The following is a 24,762-nucleotide window of genomic DNA, read 5'->3' on the forward strand; positions in this document are numbered from 1 at the left end:
TTTCATCTACTTCTGATATAAGGGCACTGTCTGCATTCAGTAACATTGCTAGGAAAACAGAGTACAGTAATCTACCATTTATCTGACCTCCAACGATCCTTCAAAAATTCAAACCTTAGGTCCACTTACAACTGAAATTGAACTTTCCTGCGATACATTAGTGCTCATGTGCAGTCATCAGCTGAATTTAATCACATTTTTGTTTTATCCCTTAACACTAGATATCACTTTTTGTCAGTGGCACCCTAATGGATGTAATCATGATTTATATATCTGATCTTATGTTTGTATTTACTTAGCTGTGGCCATATCAATGTTTATTCTTCTTTTTGTCAATTAACTATTTCACTGTGCAGACTCTTATTTGCTTTAGTTGGCTAAGAAATATCGATGTTTATTTCGACTTCCTACATTTAGCTAGAACAGAGAACAAGCATTTATATGTACTGTCTGTTTTTGCCATTCGTTCATTATGCTATATGAAAAAATTTCATAGTGCATACCTTGTTTGTTGTATGTTAAAATATGGCTATTATTCCTTCCTAAATTGAGTTTTTTAATTAAAGTAATGTAAATTTGAAGCATTAGTTTTATGATTTCTGTCATTTGTGTACTACAGAACTAATATCGCTCAGTAATTCCACTATATCGACTGATTTGGTTACCTCCCTACCCTCATCATTTTTTAAAATCATTCTGTCATGAACATTTTTCCTTTTACTTGCAACATATTGAAAAAACTGTTTGGGATTCTCTTTAGCCTGCATGGCCAATTTTCTTTCGTAATCTGCTTTTGCTTTTCTTACCACCCTTGTTACCTTCCTGGCCTGAGCTCTATACTGTTCCTGCACCTGCTGGTCACCTTTCTCCTTAAATTCCCTCCACAATTGTTTCTTTTTTTGCAGCTCAAGCTTAATAGTGTTATTCATCCATTTGACCCCTACTTGATTTATTATTCGCACTCTTGGTATACAGTCAACTATTGCCTCCTGCAAACACTTCTTAACCACCTCCCATGCACTATCAACATCCAGCCCTTGCAGTTTTACATGCCATGGCACTGAGCAAAGCACACTCCTAAGCTTGTCATACTTACCAGTCCAGTAATTCCACATGTACCCTGTCTTAATTGTAAATTCCACTCCTTTAGTCACCTCCCAAGTCATGTTCGTTACAGCCATATTCTCAGATGCAATTACTAGGTCAAGCACTCTCTGCCCCCTAGTATTTTCCACTACATGCTGTCGCAGATAGTAGTCCCTTAATAACCGCATAAAATCCAATTCCTTCCTCCCATGTGTCCTCTCCTCCTTCCCATCAATGTTACCATAATTGAAATCACCCATAATAATTACCCTCCTTCCACTCATTTCTTCTATTTGCCTATGCATACTATCCCCACCATCTATTCCATCACCTGGTCTATAGCAGCACCCAATTATATATTTTGTTCTGCTAGACTCTATCTCACACCAAATAGCCTCAAATGTGCTCTTTTCTCTATCCTGCATTTCAACTTCTATACTCCTTGGCTGCAACTCATCAGCTATCATCAATAACACTCCCCCCCCCCATTTTATTCTCCCTGTCACTCCTGAACACACTATACCCGTCGCATTCAATCCCACTAGCTATATCATCTTCTGTCAGCCATGTTTCACTAATACCAACAACCTATGGCCTGGAAGTGCCAACCAAGACCAAAAACTCTTCCTTCTTGTTCCTAATACTCCTGGCATTAGTGTACATGAATTGCAGAAGCCAATTAGTCATATCCCTACTTTGATGCCTTATACTAACTATCCCATTCTGATTTGTTGTCCTTTGTACTCGCTCGGGCATATTATACTCATCATACACTCAACTGCCTCCCTAAAGTCTGCGTATCTACTCCCCCCCACCCTTAATAAATCTAGTTTCCCTGAGTCTGTACATCCACTTCATTCATCAACACTTTTTCAAGCCTCCATACACCAAATCCATTCAAATGTAACCCATCCATCTTATATAAATCCTATCGCCCATTGAACTCACTCCACACATCCACAAATTCCATACCACTCTCCATGCATAACCCACGCATAAATTCATTGGCAATTATGGCCCTCCTTCTAAACACTTCACTGTCATACCTCAGAAAAATACTCACCATCCTAACTCTCTCACTCTTCTCTTTTGCTACCTCAAGTAATTCCCTCACATCCTCAGTCATTTCCATTTTGTCTTCTTTCAAATCATTTGTTCCTGCCATGACTATCAATCCACGACTATCTCTTTCACCCTCTGTTTTTGCGCTCTAATAGACTCGCTGACGTCCTTTATGTTCGCACCCGGTTGGTACGATTTCGTCAAACTCTCAACTATCACACCTCTTAATAGCGAATCTCCATACAGCACTCGCTCCTTCATTTTATTTACGTTTACGAACATTCTCTTATTTTTCGTAACAGACTTTCGCCGTTTATTAGTCGGTACGTTCAGTACACATTCTTCCATACGTTCCAGTTGCTGCTTTGCTCTGTGTATCGCTCCGCTCGACTGTGCGATTTCACTACTTGCATCTATCTCACCATTTTCATTATCATTTAGATCATCGATTCATTCTATATTTCTACCTTCATTTACACTTTCAATAACGCTCTCACACCTATCTGGTACTACCTCGCAATTCTTTATCACATCACTATTTTCTATATTCTGACTTTCTTTAACAATATCACTCTCGCCACCCGAAACACGTTTTAGATCCTCATTCTCCTTACACTTTCTGCACATATTAACTCCACTATCACCATCTAACCAGACTCCCGCCGCTCTTTGCAAAGCATACATCTCACAGACAGCACACTGCATAAACTTTTTTATATCAAAACTCTTAAACAAACATGCTGACCTGGCCGCCTTTTTTTTTTTTCATCGGTGCCATATGGATGCTATCTTATCTTAAAAATAATAATTAAAATAACATAGAAAACACACAAAAATTGCACAGACACACCAAGAAATGAAAAGCAAACAATACTACGTAAAATTCTAGTAAAATTGCCAATGATAACATAAAATACTAATAATCTTTTCAGGAGCTCTTGACAAGCCGACGATCATATCAGTGCGACACCTACTGATGACACCTGCTGTTGAAAATTACCGGCCAATCAGCATAACAGGAATCGTTATCAAGGTGTTGGAGAAAATAGTCAAGAGGAAAATACAAGATTGGATAGATGAAAATGGGATACTGTGTCGGGGACAGCATAGTTTTGTGAAGGGTAGGTCATGCCTCAGTAACTTGCTCACGTATTATAACACAGTGACGGCTGAACTGGATAAGGGTAATGGGTTTACAGTGATTCTACTGGACCTTGCTAAGGCCTTTGACAGGTTACCACATGGAATTCTCATTAAAATGCAGCATATGGGGATGGATATAGGGTTGGTGAGATGGATAGGAGGGTGGTTGATGGAGAGATATCAGAGAGTGGTTTATTCAGGAGTGGATTCCACAAGACAGCCTGTGCCACAAGGATCTGTTCTTGGACCACTGCTGTTTAATTTGTTCATTAATGATATAGGAAAGGATCTGAGAGGAACAGTTCATTTGTTTGCGGATGATGCAAAGTTGGGTAGGGCAATAGTGAATGCAGATGACGTCAAAATTTTGCAAGATGATTTGGATAGATTGGAGGTCTGGGCTAAGGTGAATGGATGTCAATTTAATGTGGCAAAATGTAAGGTTATACATTTTGGGGTGAAAAGATTAGCAGCAGATTACTACATTGGTGGAACTGTACTCCAGGAAATTGATGAGGCACGAGATTTAGGAGTGTTGGTGGATAAGGAGTTGAAGTTTAGGAGGGACATTGCAAAAGTGGCCAAATCAGCTCATCAAATCACTTGGTTGCTGAAGAATACGTTGACAAGCAGGTTATTGTTCCTCTGTATCGAGCCTTGATAAGACCCCATCTCGACTACTGTGCCCAGATTTGGTCACCTAGGTTTCTTCTTGATGGGGAGGAAGTGGAGAGGATCCAGAGGCGAGTGACCAAGATGATAGCAGGTGAGAGGATTTGTGGGTTGCAAAAATTGGTTGATAGGCGGAGGAGGGGAGATATGATTGAGACATTCAAATTACTGAAGGGTTTCTATAAAATTAATTCAGAAGATATTTTTGAGAACAGGGCTGGTTGTGGGAGGACTAGGGGACATCCATGGAAGCTGTGCAAAAGTGTGGTTAGTAAGGGTGTTAGAGCTGGGTTCTTTACTTTTAGAGTGGTGAATGAGTGGAATGGGCTGCCAGAGTCTGTGGTGGATGCTGTGACAGCGAATGAGTTTAAGGAGAGGTATGATAGATACTATGAATGTCGTATGGTTGTGATGAACATGATTTGGGGCCTCCCTCGATGAGTCTAAGAACTCCCTGGAGTTGCCCGTAATAATAATATATATATCCTGATCTTAGCATAGATTTTCATTCCTGTTAACTACCTACAGGAAATTTGTATTTACAGTTACTTTGTAAATCTGTAGGTCACATATATTTTTTAAAATGCTTGCAAAGAAAACATTTTTTACAAGAATGATTTACTCATAATTTGGCATGACAAGTAAATGCACACATGGAGAGCAATTAAGTTTTGGTTTTGCGGTCATTTTGCGAGAATGCACATAATACTAAGATTAACTGATGCTTAGATTAATCAGTCATATACATTGCACTAAGTAAATTAAATTCATTTCCTGGCCACTTTTATGTTATCAGGCATTTAATAATACTATATGATGCAAAAAAAAAAAAAAAAAACTGAATTTTACTTCATAACATATATCGTTGTAGTTATTTCGTACTGTTTTTTGTGCTCCATACTGTACAATAATATACTGTACACTATTACAATAAAATTTCAGAAACATTTGTACATTAAAATTGTTTCATTTAATATGTATGAATTCTAGTATGGATGATCATTTAGCAGGATTGTGTAATTTTATTTAAAAGCTGAATAATATAAATTAGATTTCATGAAAAATGAATTAAAGCAGCGTGTATTTTACTTGTATTAATATTCAAGAAATATACACTAGCCAAAAGAGAGTCATCTGTTTTTACAAAGTTATAACATGAAACCATTTTATTCGCTGTAGATTTTTAGTGTATAAGGTGTGACAATTTAATTCCTGAAATGCACCTGTAAAAAACCTTTGTTCGGAACTATACATTAGTGGCTACTGTCGCCACTTTGAAGTAGTCCCCTTGTGCATTTATACACTGGTTTAAACAGAAACAGTCCTGTAACTCTTTCCGGAATACTCTTTAGTTCCTTTATCACATTATGCTGGATATCAGTGATGTCAGAAAATCTTCGTCCTTTTAGCTCAGTGTTTAATTTTGGAAACAGCCAGAAATCACAGGAAGCTGAATTGGGTGAATAAGCAGGATGGCCTAATTTGGTAATCGATTTTTTGACCAGAAACTCTCATGATGCGCGCACTATGGCTTGGTGCACTGTCGTGGTTCTTTCGAAATCTTTCACATACCCAGTTCTTCAATTAAAATTACCCTGACTGTTTTTCTATTCATTTGCAATTCATCAGCCATTAATCTCACACTTAATCGTCTGTCACATACCAAATCTTACACTCTGTTCATATTTGCATCCATCATTTTTGTTTTTAGCTGCCCACTTCTGGGATCATCGTTCACATCTTCTCTTATGCCATTCAAAGACACTTGACTCTTTCAGAGCATCCACACCATATACCACTTTCAACAATGTTTCAATAGCTTTCACACAAAATTTGATGTTAACATGCTGCTCCAAATTTCGATCACACATTTTTTGGCAAAGTTTACACACAGATCTCTATGTTTTTGCAATAGCCAACTACCAAATGGCTCTGTCGGCTTGAGATTTATGCATGCATTGGTTAAAAGATGTATACAAACACGATTATTCACGTGACTCCAACCAAATCACCACACTGGTGATACTATACGGTCATTCCAGGAATTAACTTGTCACACCTTGTATACTTCTGCCTATTTAATAATAATAAATTAGTACTGTTCGTTTTCCCATTAAACAGCTCATTGAACATCATCAGATGCCATATGGTCACTCCTTTCCTTGGTAATGTTCCACACCAATCCTCGCCAGGTTGTCCTTTCATACGTACCTTTCTGGAGATGTCAACTCTGAAAATTAGCCGCTCCAGATACACCTTCTATTACTGGTTTGAGAAGTCCTCCTCCCATCTTTTCAATGTGTCCAAGATATTTCAGCTTTCTTCTGCCAATATCTGTAAGGAGACTTAAAGTTCTGTCGATCTTTTCCATCCATTTGACTGCCTTTCAGTATATGATATCCTCAGCAGTCTTCTCTAGCACTACATCTCAAAAAGCAACTATCCTTTTCTTATCAGTCTGCTTTATGTTCCAGATCTCCCATTCATAAGTTGGTATTGTAAAAACAACTATGTCCAGAATCCTCAATTTTGTTCCTGTGGAGACAGATCTATGCTTCCAGATTTTAGACAAGTTGCTGACTGTTGTTTTAGTCATTCCTAGTCATCAAATGTCTTCTGAACAGCAGTTCTTCACATTAATAATGGACCCCAGGTATTCAAACTTGCTGACTTCTTCAATTCTTTCTCTGTTAAGGTACATGTTTCTCAGGAGCTTCCCTGTCTGTATTTCCTTTGAAAACCATAATCTTTGTCTTGCTAGGATTAAGTTGAAGTCCTCTGTTCTTACTGATCACATTATGTATGGTTATTACTGATCACATTATAGTTAAATTTGGGGGGGGGGGGGAAAGTCTCTGATACAAGTGATTAAATGGTGTATTATTATACAAAAATGTCATTTTGAAATATTTCATTGAATAAATTTGAAGCATTCCAGTTTGCTTTTGCTCATTAAAATTGACTAAATTGATTAGTATAAAATTTAAATTTAAAAAACGTGTTCCAATTAGAATTTTATAATAATCATCAGGGTTTATAAATTTTTGACTAAAGTTTATCTTAGAGAAAATATTAATTAAGCTACTATATTCAGAGTGTATTTGTTTCTTGGAATTGGTAATTGAATATAACTGGAGCTTCTTTTCTCTTCCTTTTATTACTTTTATTTAAAAGTAATAAAAGGAAACCTGATTTGGAAGATTTTGTGTGAAGCAAAAGCAAACATTTAATAAAAATGCTAGGTAGCTTTAACAAAAATTAAAAATAAAATTTTCAAATGTTTGATTACTTTGTTTCTATAGAATCTAAAAGGAAGAGTAGAAGATACCCTTAGATTAGGTTATCTCTCTCCTGAAGAAATGGAGTTAGTAATTAGTGGTCATCAGAATGAATTTCCAAATGGAATTCCAGAGTGTGGTTCTGATGCTTTACGTTTTGCTCTTTTAAAGCACAATGATATAAAAAGTATGTAATTGTTATAATTTACATTAAAGTATGTTCATTGAACATGTATAATTATTACAATCTTATATATTATACTTGATTGACTTGTAATAGGTTCTCTGATCTGAGTCCATTATTGTGTAATAATTAAGATAGTGGTGCCACTGCCTCTGAAGACCATATCATAGTGTTACCTCCAGAATGAGGTTTTTAATTGATACATGCTTTTTTTTTTTCCCTAGAGAGCATTTTGTGAGAGAAGTTTGGGTGGGGAGTTAGGTTCTACTTATTGAAGGATATGCAAATAGTGTATGTTGATGTGATCACTATACACTTTTAATTTAGTAGAGTAACTTTTTCCCACTCCCTGCCCATCCTTCCTTACCATATCTACTGTTTCATTAAATTCCCTAAAAAGAGAGCACCTAAACTATTTCTTTAGAAAATGCATGCCAGCTAACATTTCATGACCTTAACTTGCCATTCTCAACATTTAAAATTTATTATCATTATCATCACCATCCAAAATATTTTTGTTTCTTTTCTCTGAGAATATTCACAGATGAATGATCTTCTTTTTCTTACCAACTTATTTTTTCAAGCTTATTTGCTATTTATATCACCTCTTCTCGTTCCTTATTGCATTCTTTAACTGCTGTCTTTAAATCGTGACTATTTTTATAACTATATCATGCACACAAGTAGATATGCTAAAAGCATTTGCTTTTACTGTGCTGTCTAATACAGATAGCCAAGCTTTTGCACTTACTATAAGGGACTATGATAAATCCAGATTCTTTGCTCCAACATCTGCCTTGATAACCAAGGCAGAGTATCTTCCACTTTGCTAAGAACAGTTTTCTCCATACCTCTTTTAGTATTGCATCAGAACTTCAGAAGAATCCCAAATAGTTGGGATAACCAACTTTTCTGATCCAGAAGGTCTCTGTTCTCCCCCCCTTTTTCCACCACCATTGTTTTAAAATCTGTGCTCCAGAATTAACATCTGTCATATCCTCTTTATAGTCTTTCACACCCATCTGGCATCTGTCCCACAGCATAGTAAAGCCTATATTTAACCCATTCCAGTGAAAAGAGATAACATCAACCATTATTTCTATTACTCTCACCCATGATCTTTCTTCTATTCATGAATGACCTCTCACTGACTCAAATTCCATCCATGGTTTGGCTGATGACATAACACATTATTCATATTTTTCATTTCACAAACAAACTTTGTGGTGTCCACTGTCCCAAACTATAAGTTTTCCCTTAATCATTGCTTAAAACACTATAAATTAAAGATGCAAAGAAATTGTATTCTTGGTTTAATCCTTTATCCAAGTGTAAGCAAACAAAGTTTGCGCATGAAGTAACTTCACGTATATAGAGGCTAATGACTACACATCACTTACCTTAGTATCCCATAATGCAAAGCACATATCCTTGCAGACATGTATAATGCTATGCATTATGGGAAGGGTCACTATCCAGACTGGTTTCGACCTTTATCAAGATCTCATCAATGGGAGCCATACCCAGAAGTGATACCAAGATTGAAGTAATGCAGAAGTCATATTTCCATATACAAGTAGCCAAAATATCATCTTTGGACCCTCTCTAGTGTTTCCACATCACAAAGAAAACTTCATTGCGATGCATCTGTTCTCTGCGAACTGTCTTCCTGCTTGCTTGAGTTCACTGTTCATCTATCTTACTCCTACTCTATTTATTTGCTTAACTCCATGCATAATGCTATGCTGTTATGCATTGCTTGTTAGATAATGCCTTATCATTTCCCATGCACTGCTAGCATCTTTTCTACACAATTCATCAACCCAATGTATTGATGCTAGTTGACTACAGAGCTGATAATCACCAATCTTATAGTTCCACATATATACCTTCTTCGTAATAACTTTTTCCTGTTTGACTACCTTCCAAATTAATACCTCATAATCACTTTCACCAACAGGTGGCAGTGTTGATGCCTCATTCACAACCACATCTTGTGAAGATATCACCAAATCTAACACCGATAAACCTCGTGTTGCTTCCATCACATGCTGCTTCAGATAGTTATCCTGCAGAAACTCAATAAATTCACTCTCCTTGTTAGTATATACACTATCTCTTCTTTCCAATCCACATTCCTATAATTAAAATCTCCTATTAGGATCATCTTCCTTTTATTTGCCCAACTAATTTATTTAAACATTTCACAATCAATACTCTCCACATTCCCTGGGCTATAACAGCATTCCATTAGATATACAATTCTATTGATCTCAACTTTACACCAAACATCACCATCCTCAATTCCAATCTCCAAGCCATTCTACAATGGGGGTTCAGATAACCTCATCAATTTCAATGCTAATAAAACCCAGTTCTGTCCTTTTTCCCATAAAAAAAAAAAAGAACCATTTTTTCCAAGTATCCTTTTTGATGATATCCAAATTTCCAGACAGTTTGAGATCTCTCTTCTTGGAATTACCCTCACATCAAACCTCTCCTGGCATAAATACATCACAACCATTGCATCCTCAGCTTCAAAAAAACTAGGATTTCTCTTTCACTCAAGACGTTACTTCACCCCTGAACAGCTGTTAACATTATACAAGTCACAAATCTGTCCAGCAATTGAATACTGTTCCCACATATGGGGTGGGGCCCCTAAAAGCTCTCTCAAAGTGCTTGACTCAATACAAAGGAGAGCAAGTAGACTTATTAATGACCCATCTCTTACCAACTCTCTCCCCTCACTTTCACAGACATTTGGTTTCTGCAGTATGTATATTCTACAAATATTTCCATGGGAAATGCTCATCTGAAATAACATCAGTAATTCCTCCACTCAGTACTAAGCTTATTGGAACATGTGCAGCTGCTGCTCAACATCCCTTCACAGTACACCTAGAAACAAACAGAACAAGTTTCTTTTCCTCCTCCTTCATCCCTGCAACTGCTGCACTGTAGAACAGTCTCCCACCTGCTGTGTTTCCCAAGGAATACAATTTACAGTTAATTAAATAAAATGTAAACAAGTTCCTCCTTTCCCAACCCACTGCCCATACACGGTACTAATGTACTATAGGTTGATCAACCAACCTAGTGTATGGGCACAACATAAAAAAATAAAAAAAAAAACAGCTTCAAAATATTCACACATACTACTATTTTCCACTTTGACTCTTTAAGGACACATTCTGTGCTACCATTAACAATACTTCCCCTCCTCTCTTCATCTTTCTGACAGTATATCATCCTCAGTCAACCAAGTTTCACTTATGCCAATTGTTTTTGGGCATACTGATTCAATCAATGCTTCAAACTCAGACCCTTTATATCTGATACTGCATACATTAGTATACAAGCATAACAATTTTCCACTCTTTGAGGCCATTCCATCAACACAATTACTCTTTACTCTCTCTCTCTCTGCTATAGTGCACTTCTCTCTTCATTCTGACCATCCCTGTTTCCCTGATCCTGACTCTGATTTTCATTTATATTCTTATCCCCACTGTTTTGAACTGCACCACTTTGCTCTGCGATAATTACTTCCACGTCTTTGTGTTCATCTTCTTCCCATCCTTCCACAACCTACTTCTCAGCCTCTCTCTGACTCTTAGTCATACTAATTTTGTATGGACCCTGTGCAAACAACAGTCGCTCCAAATGACCAACACCAAACCCATTCATATGCATTCCATCATCATTGAACCATTCTAACTTCCCTTCGAATTCATTCCATATGTTCACAAATTGAACATTCTCTGCATGACGCAATTTAGCCATTTTGTCATTCAGTATCATTGCTCTCCTTCTCAGTTCACTACTTTCATATCTGGACAACAAACTAACCACTTTCTCAATGACACTGTTATTCTTCACTCCCTGCAACAACAACTTCAAATCCTTTTTCACATTCTTTGTCTCACTATTCAAATCATTTGTGTGCACCACTAATTCTGATGCCCGTTCCTTCCTTCTATGCAAAGCATCTGATATCAAGAAAGTAAAAGATATTTTATTGCATAGCAGATAACATGAGAATGGTTTGGGGTTAGGACTAGTGTGAGATAGGATTGTGTAATTAATCTCTAAACTATTTTTTAACATAGTCCTTGATTGGATTATGAAAGAGGTTATAAGGAGGGGAATAAAATGGGATCTGTGATATCATAGTTCTAAGAGCTGGACTATGCAGATGTTTTAGATGAATCATGTGAAACCCTACACCACCATCCTAATCATAATTGGACAGACTGTATGCTTATATCTAAGTTTTTGGAAGTGATTGCTTTTAATTGTTTGTAATTTTTTAATTAATTATGCATATATACCAACTTCTTTGACCTCTAATAGTGTTTCCTCATGCTTGTACAGCTGCAACTGAGACACGAGAAATATCTGGTGTATGCTGTGTATGACTCATTCTTGTATTCATAATTTAAATGTTGCCAATTCTTCTACCTGAATGAACATCATGACATATTAAGAAAAATATATAGAAGTAATAAATTCTGTTTGGTTTCTTCTTATATGTGTAAAGCCATTATTTAAAACATCATATAACAGAGACTAACATGCATGTTGCTGTTAAATGTCTAGTGACATTGTTTTAATATCATCAGAAAACTGATACACAAGCAAAATTGGAAACATTATATAAAAGAGCTGAAAAAGTTACTTATCGTATTTTCCAATGTATAAGTTGCACTCAAGAAATTTAATACAATTTTCTGGAAAAAACCTAAACTTTAAAGTATGATTTTTAAAAAAAAATGGATAAAATAATAGGTAATTTTTAATAGTAAACTGACCTTTCAGAAACCGGCAAAATCCATGTCACTGTCATCTGACTCTTCTCTATCATCATTAATTTCTTATAATATAGAAATAATTTTGTCTTCATATTCTTTTGGCATTTTTTGACTGATTTTTGTTTTTTTACGCATACAAGTCCACTGCGTTTCATGAAATGGTAACACCATGATGCACCACCTTTAAAATCTTCAATGTTACGCTCACAGGCTACTTTGACTGCATGTGTACGAATCATTTTTGTTGAAATGGCAATGCCATTTTGCCGATTTTCTTGCACCCATTTCAAAACTTCGGTCTCTAGTTCTGGCCACTTCACAATTTTTCCACGTTCCGCGCGCTTTTCTTTATGCAAATTGTACAAAATCTCCTTCTGACCACGCCAAGTTCTTAGCCAGTGACGCGCTAGAAGCCACGTGAAGGTCACGCATCAATTTGATTGCACATTAACTGCCTACAAAGATCTTGGAACATAAATGGGAGTGCGTATGACTTTGAAAAGAGGAAACAATCTTTACCTTCATTATATAAGACGCACCCCATTTTTAAGATAAAAAAGTGTGTCTTATACACCGGAAAATACGGTAATAAATATCAGTAAAATAGCTCTTAAATGAAACATCAGATGCCAGATAAATTTAAATTGACCAACATAGTAGAAGTTAAGAATTTTGCTTACCTAGGAGCCAAATCTGAATGTGGAACTGACGGGAATATAACAGAGATTGACTAAGGCAATTACTGCTTTCAGAAGATTGAATGATATATGGAAATCATCCAAATATATAATGAAATCAAAATAATGGTCTTCTGTAGTAATGTCAGGACATTGTTATTATACAGATCAGAGGCATGGAAATTAACAAAGAAAGGAAGCTGAATGAAATAGTTTTGAAACAATGCTTAAAATATTAAGTATAAAAATACTAATAAAAATATTAGAAGTATACGAAAATATTCCATCCACAGCAGATGACAGATAATGAATTATATAAACATTCTTCTTCAGCTATCTGAACCTGTAAGGTTCTTTGCTGCATGAACCAACTTCTTCTATTCCTTTCTGTCTGGCGCTCTAGCATTCCATCCTGGATTCCCATCTCAGCTAAGTCTTTTTGGATATTATTATCCCAGCGCATCCATGGTCTAACTCTTGGTCACTTTCCATCAGGCTTCATCTTGAATGCTTGTCTAGCTATTCTCCCCTCACCCATTCTTTCCCATGTCCAAGCCATGTCCTAATCTCATCAACTAAAAGTGGGGATCTGTAAAGTTCATATAGTTCTTGATTGTCTTCTTCTCCATTCACCTGTTGTGTTATCTCTTACAGGTCCATATACTTTTCTAAGGATTTTATTTTCAGAAATCTACAATGCCTTTTCATCTTGGCCTCTTATGCTCCAGGTTTCTACTCCATATAAAACAATAGGTCTAATAATTGTCTTGTATATTTCTGTTTTAACTCTGCTTGATAGAATTGAGGAAAATAATAAATTATGTAGTGAATGATAAGATCTATTGAAAGCATCTGGCATTTATTTCTGTACTAATTTTATTATCTTGAATAATCAGTGTTATATGATATTTGAAAAAGAGTGCCACTTTTAAATTTCAGTTATTAGTGGTAAACTGGCCATTTTGTCCTTGATTGTATAATAAAATTAGTTTAATCCTTTATCCAAGTGTGAGCAAACAAAGTTTGCGCCTGAAAGTATCTTCAGGACTTGGGTAAGGTGGTACAACACCAGGAAACTCGTTGCAAAGGTGGAGCAAGCTACCAACACTCCTATCTCAGTATCTCCTATAATGCAAAACACATCTCCTTGTGGATATGTCTAATGTTATGCATTAAGGGAAGGGCCACTACCCAGACTAGTTTCGACCTTTATTGAGGTCTCTTCAGTGGGAGCGGCCCAAGTGGAGATACCAGGCAGAAGCATTAGCAGGTCATCTCTACCTATACTGAATCCACTGAAGAGACCTCAATAAAGGTCGAAACTAGTCTGGGTAGTGGCTCTTCCCTTAATGCATAACATTAGACATATCCACAAGGAGATGTGTTTTGCATTATAGGAGATACTGAGATAGGAGTGTTGGTAGCTTGCTCCACCTTTGCAACAAGTTGCCCTGGTGTTGTACCACCTTACCCAAGTCCTGAAGATACTTTCAGGCGCAAACTTTGTTTGCTCACACTTGGATAAAGGATTAAACTAATTTTATTATACTCTAACCAAGTGAAAAATAAACTTTCAACTCCTTGATTGTAATTTGTGCATAATTTAATTATTTGATTGATTAATAAACATCTTCAGCATTTTCTCCAACAAAACATATATCATCTGCACATCCTAATATTACTGTTCTATTTATGTTATCATTTACAATTTCTCAAATATATTTTTCTAATGCTAAATTTAAAAAAAATTTGATTAATTGTATTATCTTATGAGGTATTCCTAGTTCATCTAAAATTCCTTCCCCAAAAGCATTCTCTATGAATGCTATCATATGCTTTTCTAAAGTCTACAAATAAAATAGTCAGATAAAATAAGCAAGGTGTAAAATTGATGAATGAGATGCTTAAGCATGAAATCTGGAAGAAGAATGTACTTTGAAGAAAGTACAAGATGAATAATGGTAATAATCAGTTAAATGATTATTATCATTATTCATCGACTCACTTAGTAAGGATAACAAAAGTGCAGTATGAGCAGAAAGTGACAAATCAGGCAAAGAAAAACCTTAGGAAGTTTTTTAGATATGTGGCAAGTAGAAGGAAAAATGATTATGGTAAGATGATGTTACTGGATGAAAATAGTAGAATACATGCATTGTTGAGGTATTCAGTGATCAATTTATAATGGCTTGAAAATGGCTTTATTAGTATGCTGAGAATAGACCAAGGAGAAATTCCAAGGATAGCTTTGATGTGGATCTCGAATGAAAAAAGGAATGCCTAAACTGAATTGTGAAGAATAAACAAAAAATGACTGGTGAAGAGAGGCAGAATTAGTTACAAATCAGAATAGATGAAACTCAGCCTTATGTGGTACAAGGTATGAAGAGGATAGGCAGGTAAGTAATAAGTACAGTGTGATTGCAATTTATACTGTCTTATTTTGCAATATTGCACCCTTATACAATGTTAGTAGTAGTAGTAATAATAATCTTATAATGTGTAAAAATTAAAAAATAATACAGTACATGGTCACTTAGAGTCAAAAAATAAAATAAAGCTTACATAATTGACCCTTAACTCAATAAATTAAAAGACTTAGTGAGTGGTTTTTCGTAATGGTTTTGGGCCAAACTATGTACATTAGTGCTGTAGGCCAACCACAATGCCTAGTTGGAGTGTTTCTGTGATTATATTTTCATTGCAAATTGAACATTAAAGTTGTGAAGAAATATGAAGCTTGTCAGGGCACTGCCATGATTAAGCATGTGTCATACAATTGCAGTAATACAGAAAAAATAAAAGTAAGTGACAGCTCAGCCCAGTGATGTTCCTATATAATAAACATAATGGAGATGATGCTAATGACATGGCTGGAACAGCAGCATAAGAGGAAGAATCCATGCTAAAACTCACAGCCTGTATGAATATCTGAAAGCATCTGAAGGAAGTGAAGTTAAAGATTTTAATGCTAGTGTAGGATGACTGCATAATTTTAAAAACCAGTTTCACTTTAAAAATTTAAAACTCTGTAGTGAGTCAACATGTACTGACAAGCAGCAAGAAATTTCCCCTTTGGGTTGCAGACTGTTATTGAAAATAGTTATTTGGTAAAAGATTTTCAGTGCTGGTGAAACTGGGCTTTATTGGGGGGGGGGGGGCCAATCACACATATATTTTTATAAAAGAGAAGAGTACATCTGACATTAAAGCTGCTAAAGATTGGTTTACCCTCCTTCTCCTAAGAAGTGATACTGAAAGACTTTCATTCTGTTGGTATACTAATAGTTACACATAGATGTGTGTGGGCACGTTTGCGTGCATGTGCAAACACACAAACCATTTATAAAGGAGATAAATTCTCAAGTGTAAGCACAATTTTACATATCCAGAGAATATCAGCAGAGTTAAATTCAATGTTACAGTTTGTAACTGTAGCATTGAATAGATTATTGCATTCCCGTCAGTCCATGGAATGGAATATTCTATGCAGGACAGTGACTTGTCTAACCTTTTGCATATTAATTATTAGTGCTTGACAAATCATGCAAATTCCTACTCATTATGGGGAAAAAAAAGTATTTGACACATATTCTTCCACATGTGGCATTATAATTGTATTCCACTCCATGGTATGATTTGTAGATGAGATGTTGTGTGGTTATGCATAACTTCTCATTTCTTTTATGAGCGACATCACTATGATGTTCCCCTTTCCTCAACTCATGATTTTTTTCATGTCTGACTAATGTAGTCAGACATGAAAAATGAGACATAAAAGAAATGAGAAGTTATGCATAACTTCTCATTTCTTTTATGAGCGACATCACTATGATGTTCCCCTTTCCTCAACTCATGATTTTTTTCATGTCTGACTAATGTAGGGCTTTCAGAGAAATTGATTGTATAAATCAATTTCTCTGAAAGGGGGGGGGGGCCCAATCACACATATATTTTTATAAAAGAGAAGAGTACATCTGACATTAAAGCTGCTAAAGATTGGTTTACCCTCCTTCTCCTAAGAAGTGATACTGAAAGACTGCAAATTGAAGCCTACTGCTAATTCAGAAACCAAGGACCTTGAAGGATATATAAGATCATTTTTGTCTCTTTGTCTTCTGTTGGTATACTAATGGGAAAGGTTGTATAATGATTATATTTCAAGAAAAACCTTCATTCTGAATTGGCAGAATATTGCCAAATGTTGGGCAATCTATTCATGATCCTCCTGATCTTAACTAATGCACCTAGCCATCTAGCAACTTCAGACATATTCTGAGCATCAAACAGTGATTAATTTATCACCACACGTCAACTCTCTTTTGTTAGTGGACCAAGGCATAACTAAAGCTCTCAAACCTTATTATCTTTAATATGCTTTGAATAATTTAATAAAGCAAACAAATTATATCACAGTTAAAAAATATTGGAAATCCTTTAACATTAAGGATAATATACAGTTTGTGAGACCATCTTGGCAGAGAATTCAGTGCATGAATTGTGATTGCAAAAGGCTTTGTCCACAATTTCGTCACGATTATGTTATCTTTAGTGTTATGACCCTTATAAGGGTCTCACCTTTCACAGTAGTGAGCAAAGTGGTGGGAACACAAATTTTTAGCCTGCTTATTTTATTGGAAGGTGTACTGTAGACTCAGGAAAGAACACAATAATTAACATTGAGACAATTGAATAAGAAAGCAGTAACTATACAAGTTAATAAATAATCACCAGCTGTCTCAATGTTCATAGAATATTTATTTACAGCTTACTGTAAATGAACAGTAACATAACACATAGAACTAATTTGATGCTTAATGCATCTTTGAGCTGCAGTTTACCACTTTAGACATGTAGTCTAATTAATTAAGGCCTACTGTACCAGTTGGAATAGAGTAAACTACACATTTAGTTACACATAGATGTGTGTGGGCACGTTTGCGTGCATGTGCAAACACACAAACCATTTATAAAGGAGATAAATTCTCAAGTGTAAGCACAATTTTACATATCCAGAGAATATCAGCAGAGTTAAATTCAATGTTACAGTTTGTAACTGTAGCATTGAATAGATTATTGCATTCCCGTCAGTCCATGGAATGGAATATTCTATGCAGGACAGTGACTTGTCTAACCTTTTGCATATTAATTATTAGTGCTTGACAAATCATGCAAATTCCTACTCATTATGGGGAAAAAAAAGTATTTGACCCACATATTCTTCCACATGTGGCATTATAATTGTATTCCACTCCATGGTATGATTTGTAGATGAGATGTTGTGTGGTTATGCATAACTTCTCATTTCTTTTATGAGCGACATCACTATGATGTTCCCCTTTCCTCAACTCATGATTTTTTTCATGTCTGACTAATGTAGGGCTTTCAGAGAAATTGATTGTATAAATCCTTGGATATTTCTGGTAAGAGTTACTATTCTGGATTAGAGCTAGTTGTAGAAAGTTTTTTCACTTGGTTATAATTTAAATTAAACTTTAAAATAAATTATATTCTTGTTTAATCCTTTACCAGCAAAAGTGTAAGCAAACAGCTTGCACCTGAAGTGTCTTCACAACTAGGCTCCTTTTTTTTTTATAGAAACTGAAAAGTTGAATAGCAAACAGGTGATATACCTTTCCACTACTTGTATATCGAAAATATATGACATCTACATTACTTCAACTTTTGTATCTCTTCTGGGTCTGACTCCCACTGATGAGACCTCAGTAAAGATTGAAACGATTTTGAGTAGTTCCCTTCACACAGTACATTGCATTATACACTTCCAAAAGGATGTGTGCTTTGCATTATGGGATAGTAAGGCAATTAATGTGAAGTCATTAGCTTCTGTATACAAGCAACCTTGTCATGAAGATACTTCATGTTCATACCTTCTTCACTTATGCTTGGATAAAAGGAATAAACAAGAATATAATTTCTTAGCAAGTTTAATTTAAAGGGTAACTATATTACTTCTACATTACTTTAACTTCCATGGTACTTTGGAGTAAAAAGGTTGTAGTTTTTGGATAGGCTTATAAGTCACTTGAATATGTCATCATCATTATGTTGGATCCTATTTCTTCTCACTCTATACTTTGGATCCGACATGATTACTACTATGATGTTCTTAACCTAAAAAATAGTTGCTAATTGATTTCTAATACAAATATAGAGAAAATTTATATTTATAGACTGTGCCACTCTATATCTGGATTAGTTCAAGAATTGAAGATAAATCAACCCTCAACTATTACTCCTTAAAATATATACTGGCCGAGTATATTTGACTTACTTAATTTACCCACTTTGGTTCGAATATTTTATGAATGGTGCAGTAAAAGAGATTCAGGCAAAATACAACTTTAGATAAACAAAAACAAACATTTAATTTAGAATCACAAATTATACACATGGGGTGCTTAAGGGTCAAAGCTGTATAACTGAGAGGAGACCTCCACATAGCCTTTAAAGGAATGCGGAGAACCGACCAGGACTTCTGACCTAATGTCCAATCCTCACCTTCTCGTGGTGCACCCTGTTGGGTATCTACTTTGATACTGAACGAACAAGGATGGGCTGGCAATTTGGGATTTAGCCGACCAAATTGTATTCTTATTGGTTAAACCAAAATAAAAAATGATGGTACAACATGACAAAATTTCATGCCGGCTGGGGCGTCGCCCGGTTAAACAAGGCTCCCGTTGTTTTCGCCAGGGAACCAGGGCGAACAGCGAAAAGTCAGCTACTGGAACAAATCTGAAAACAAACCCCAACTCAACATCACCAGAGTTAAAGATCGGTACTATCAACGTAAGAAGCCTGAATGGCAAAGAAATGGAGCTAGCTGAGGAATTAGATAAGTACCAGATCGACATAATAGGGGTGACTGAAACAAAAAAGACCAAAACTGGTGAGATCTTTCTGAGCAATAAATACAAAATGTTATATTCAGGCAATAACAATCAAGGAAAAGAAGGAGTAGCCATAGTATTCAACATAAAATACGAGGCTAATCTTCTTGAATGGCAGTCAGTCTCAAGTAGAGTAATGTGGGCAAATATGAGAATGGGGAACTGGACAATGAGACTTATTTGTGCCTATGGTCCCACAGAAGGCTCTACTAAGGTAGAAGTGGAGGAATTTTTTGAGGCTTTAGAAAAAGCAACTGACACAATGAAAAAGGAAAAGTTGGTCCTTGTTGGGGATCTAAATAGTAGAGTAGGAAATGATTGTGAGACATACAAAAATATTTTGGGAAAATTTGGAGAAAAGAGCAAAGCTAATAATAATGGCAAATATCTGTTGGATTTCTGCTCAGGACATGGACTGGTTATTACTAACACCATGTTCCAACATAAAAATGTGCACAAATTCACATGGAGAGAAGAGGCTAGGAATAAGAAAAGTCTCATTGACTATGTTATTGTTGAAAGTGATGTTTTCTCCCTGGTGCAGGACACCAGAGTGTACAGAGGATTTGAAATTGGAAGTGATCACTATTTAGTCTTGAGCAGGATAAAATTGAATTTCATATTGAAAAGAATAACATGTAAGAAAGTTTTAAAGCGAATAAAAGTTGAGCAGCTCTCAGATGTAAACTGTAGACTAAAATACAGAAATATTATTGAAAAGAAAATGAAAGAGTTTGAGAACAGGAATCAAACCTTGGAGATTCAGTGGCAAACTCTGAAGGAAACATTGATTGATTCTGCCAGAGAGGCATGTGGTGAGGTTGTGTGCAAAGATAAAAAAATCAGAACTCCCTGGTGGACACAGGAAGTTAAAGAGGCAGTGAAGGAAAAGAAGAAAGTATATCAAAAGTTCCTGGCAAATAAGTCAGCTTTTACTCTTACAGAATACAGAGACAAATGTAAGAAAGCTAAACAGTGTGTAAAACTAGCTAAACAAAAGTCATGGGAGGACTTTGGCAAGAATATAGAAAATAAATATCAAGAAGGTGGCAAAATATTCTGGAGGTTGTTGAAGAAGCTTAGGAATGGAGGAAAGAGTGCTGTAAAAGGAATTAGAGATGATAAAGGTGAAATGAAAACAGGAGAAAAAGATATCCTTGAAGTATGGAGTAATTACTTTGAAAAACTGCTAAATGAAACAAGCAGTGATGACAGCAGAGTGATAAAAAACACTGACCAGGCATGCAGTCAGGAATACATATCCATACTTGAAGTAGAAAAAGCCATCAAAGGCTTGAAATGTGGAAAGGCAGCAGGAGTAGATGATATTCGACCAGAAATGCTGAAGTATGGTGGTATAAGAGTCTTACAGTGGCTGCACTGCATAGTTCAGAAAGCCTGGACAGAGGGACGAATTCCCGATGATTGGAGTAGAGCTCTCATAGTACCCATATATAAAAAGGGAAATAAAACTGAATGTGAGAATTACAGAGGTATTTCCCTACTGAGTGTTCCTGGCAAGATCTATGCAAGTATACTTGAGAAACGGTTGAGAAGAATAGTGGAAGAAAAGCTTGGTGAAGAACAAGCTGGATTCAGGCCAAATAGAGGCTGTCAGGATCAGATCTTCACTTTACGAAAAATAGTCGAGAAAGCATGGGAATATAACAGAGATCTGTATTTAAGTTTTGTCGATTTGGAAAAGGCATATGACAAGGTGCCAAGAGAGAAGCTATTCAATACGCTGCAGTTATATGGTGTCAATGGGGCATTATATCAAGCAATACTTAGTCTTTATTTGAGTTGTGAGTCAGCAGTTAGAATTGAAGGAAGTACAGGAAGGTGGTTTAATGTTAAATCTGGTGTGAGACAAGGATGTACGTTATCCCCTCTGTTATTCATTATCTATATGGATCACATTATGAAGGAATGTGGTATTAAACCTGATATCAAAATTGGAGATGTTAATGTCAGCTCTTTGCTTTATGCGGATGATGTTATACTTCTAAATAAATCCGCTACAAGTCTGCAAGATTCTCTGACTAAATTAAATAGCTGTTGTAATAGATATGGTATGAAGGTCAGCAATAAAAAGACAAAGACAATGAAAATAGGCAGAATCATTGAAAATGTCAACTGTGTTGTGAATGGAGAACCTGTGGAACAAGTAAAACATTTTAGCTACTTAGGCACAATTTTTACTGAAGATGGTAAACTAAATATAGAAATAGACAACAGAATCGGCAAAGCTGGTATCGTGGGAAGTCAATTGAATAAATTCATATGGAATAAGAAAGAAATTAGTCGGAACACTAAATTAGCTGTATACAAAACTGTGTTCAAACCAATTTTAACTTATGGATCTGAGAGCTGGGTCAGAAGTAAAACACTTGACCAAAGACTAGAGACCGCAGATATGAGAGTCCTGAGAAAGATTAGAGGCGTGAACAGATGGCATCAATGGCAATATCATATTAAAAATGAGGATATTAGGAAAGAACTTGACATTGTCAGCATCCAGGAATATGTTAGCAGGGGTAATCTCAGATGGTATGGTCACTTAAATAGAATGGGAGAGGAAAGATTAGCAAAACAAGTGTTCTCTGCCAGGTTGGCAGGAAAACGACCCAGAGGAAGACCATGATATAGGTGGATTGATACGGTACAAAGTGCCTTAGACGATAGAAATATAAGATCTGATAATGTTGGAGTCTTGACAAGTAACAGACTGATTTGGAGGAAAATTGTAGATAGGAAGTTAGTAATGATGTAAATTTTTCATGTAGTACTGTCATATCCTGTACACCCCTTGAGGGTACATGGCAGGAATTTGATGATGATGATGATGATGAAATATACACATAAGTTCAAAATCATTAATTAAGATATTACAAATGCATTAGCTCTTCTGATAATACAGTCATACAAACTCAGGCATTGGTCAGTTATCTGAAATACAGTCTTCACACAGTTCACTTAACACTTAATAAAGCTTAATGTCATAAAATTCCTTAGTGATCATTCACATACATCTCATAGTTTTTTTTAGTTTCAAATACAATTTATTGGTGGCAATACTTTTTCACAAGCTTACACTTTTAAATCTAGGCTTTAGCTAACCTCCGCAACAGTTACTGTTAGTATAGGGATATTCTAGGAAGAAACACACTCGTATCTCTGCATAGGAATATTAATGGTTGGAATATTCTTACCGACAATTTTCCTTCTTCATATACTTATGTGCAAACATTTTTGTAACTGTATACACTTTAATCAATTAATGGCACTCATTTAAAAAAAAAATCTTCTTAGAAATAACTGGATTAATTAACGGTCACAATACACACAATCAAACGTTCTTGCATAGATCAAACTGCTTGCACTACATTTGACATCACTTAACTAATTCAGTGTTCTACCAACAGCTCTTGTACTAAGGTAACACACAATAATTCCTTAACTTGAAGTTTAATATGCACAGTTGCCTACTCCTTCGATATCAATTTAATCCTTTAGGTACCATAATTCTTAACACCGCTATCATTAAACTCAACTTTGTTGCCTCTAATTATTCTCTAGTTACTTCGTGCTATGCTTCAAGTTTCCGTGTGTCCTTGAAAGGTCGGCCATGAAACTAAATCTCAACTCAAGTATTGCTAGTCTATTTAGTACTCACTCAGCTGTTTTCCGTAGCTATAATTGTTATTCTACAACTTATTAGCTTGTCGACTCACTGTTATCGCACTGTGATTCCCGAATGCTCCGATTCCAACCTAATGCCAGTCTCTCTCCTATAAATCTCTAATGCTCTAATCTCCTAATTTCCGCGTTCATTGTTTTTTATATTCATTCTTCCTGCCTAAATTCTTCTTGTGATTTCTTTCTAAACTCTTTTCAATAAACCTCACGTGGTGTTCCAAAACGTGCTTGCTCACTTACATACGTTTCCATGACAACAAAACAAAATATAATAAAATTGAGCTATTACATAATGTTAAACATTACAAACAGGAATAAATAGAGAATATTTACATTTCAAATAATGCGCAGTTAAATTATCAAATACAAGTTCTTATAATATTAACATAATAATTAAAATAGCTTAATAATATTTAATACAGTCTTTTCATTATTAATACATATATCTTTGATTAAATAATTAAATATTAGACAAAATTAAGGTAGTTATATGAATATTAAATTGTAAAATAAGTTGTTTACATTAAATAATATTTACACAAGTCTTGCTTGGTATATGGTATATTATGTTAAATGTGAATGAGAAAAAAAAATATATATATATACAAAACAATTTCATTCACAGTTTAACAATTACATATTACAAATTTTTATAATGATTATTATTATTATGCAGGCCTCCATGGAGTCAAAAGACTCATCTCAGGAGGCCCCTCCTAGGAAACACAAAGTCTATCATACCACTCCTTAAACTCATTGACTGTTCTCGCTCTACTCTATCAGGCATTACATTCCACGGTTCAGCTACCCCCCATGTAAAGAAACCACTCCTCACCCTCTTGCTCACAGCTTCCTTTCGTAACTTCCAGGGATGGCCCCTTGTCATCACTCCTTCCCGCTGTTCAACCAGGTGAAAGAACTCCCAGTGTCAACCCTGTAACTACCTATCAACAGTTTAAAAGTCTTAATCATATCATCTCTCTTCCTTCTATCCACTGAACTCTGCAGTCCACATTCCCTCAGCCGATCCTCATAACTAACATTGTACAGTCCTGAAACCTTCTTTGTACCCTTTCACAGTTAATTTATCCCCTTCAAATCCTGGGGACCAAATCTGAGAATAATAGTAAGTGTGGTCTTATACAACAGAATAACACTTTTATCTCTGCAGGTCAGTGTCTGTCTCATTATTGGAGCAATCCTGTGTGTTACCTTCACCACCTTTGCAATATG

At 35.7% G+C, this 24,762-nt stretch overlaps 1 protein-coding gene across 1 annotated transcript in view; it reads left to right on the forward strand.

Annotated features, from left to right (window-relative positions):
* LOC150098430 (valine--tRNA ligase-like) overlaps window positions 1–24,762 on the forward strand; it is a 382,977-nt gene that overhangs the window by 293,344 nt on the left and 64,871 nt on the right. Inside the window, exon 18 of the mRNA XM_090405873.1 lies at window positions 7,266–7,428. Coding sequence (XP_090261999.1) covers window positions 7,266–7,428 — 163 coding nt within the window. The remainder of the gene's footprint in view (window positions 1–7,265; window positions 7,429–24,762) is intronic.

Source organism: Typopeltis vanoorti, chromosome 15 (assembly GCF_054136105.1).
Source record: "Typopeltis vanoorti isolate ZY-2024b chromosome 15, IOZ_Tvanoo_1.0, whole genome shotgun sequence".
Classification (NCBI taxonomy): Eukaryota; Metazoa; Arthropoda; class Arachnida; order Uropygi; family Thelyphonidae; genus Typopeltis; species Typopeltis vanoorti.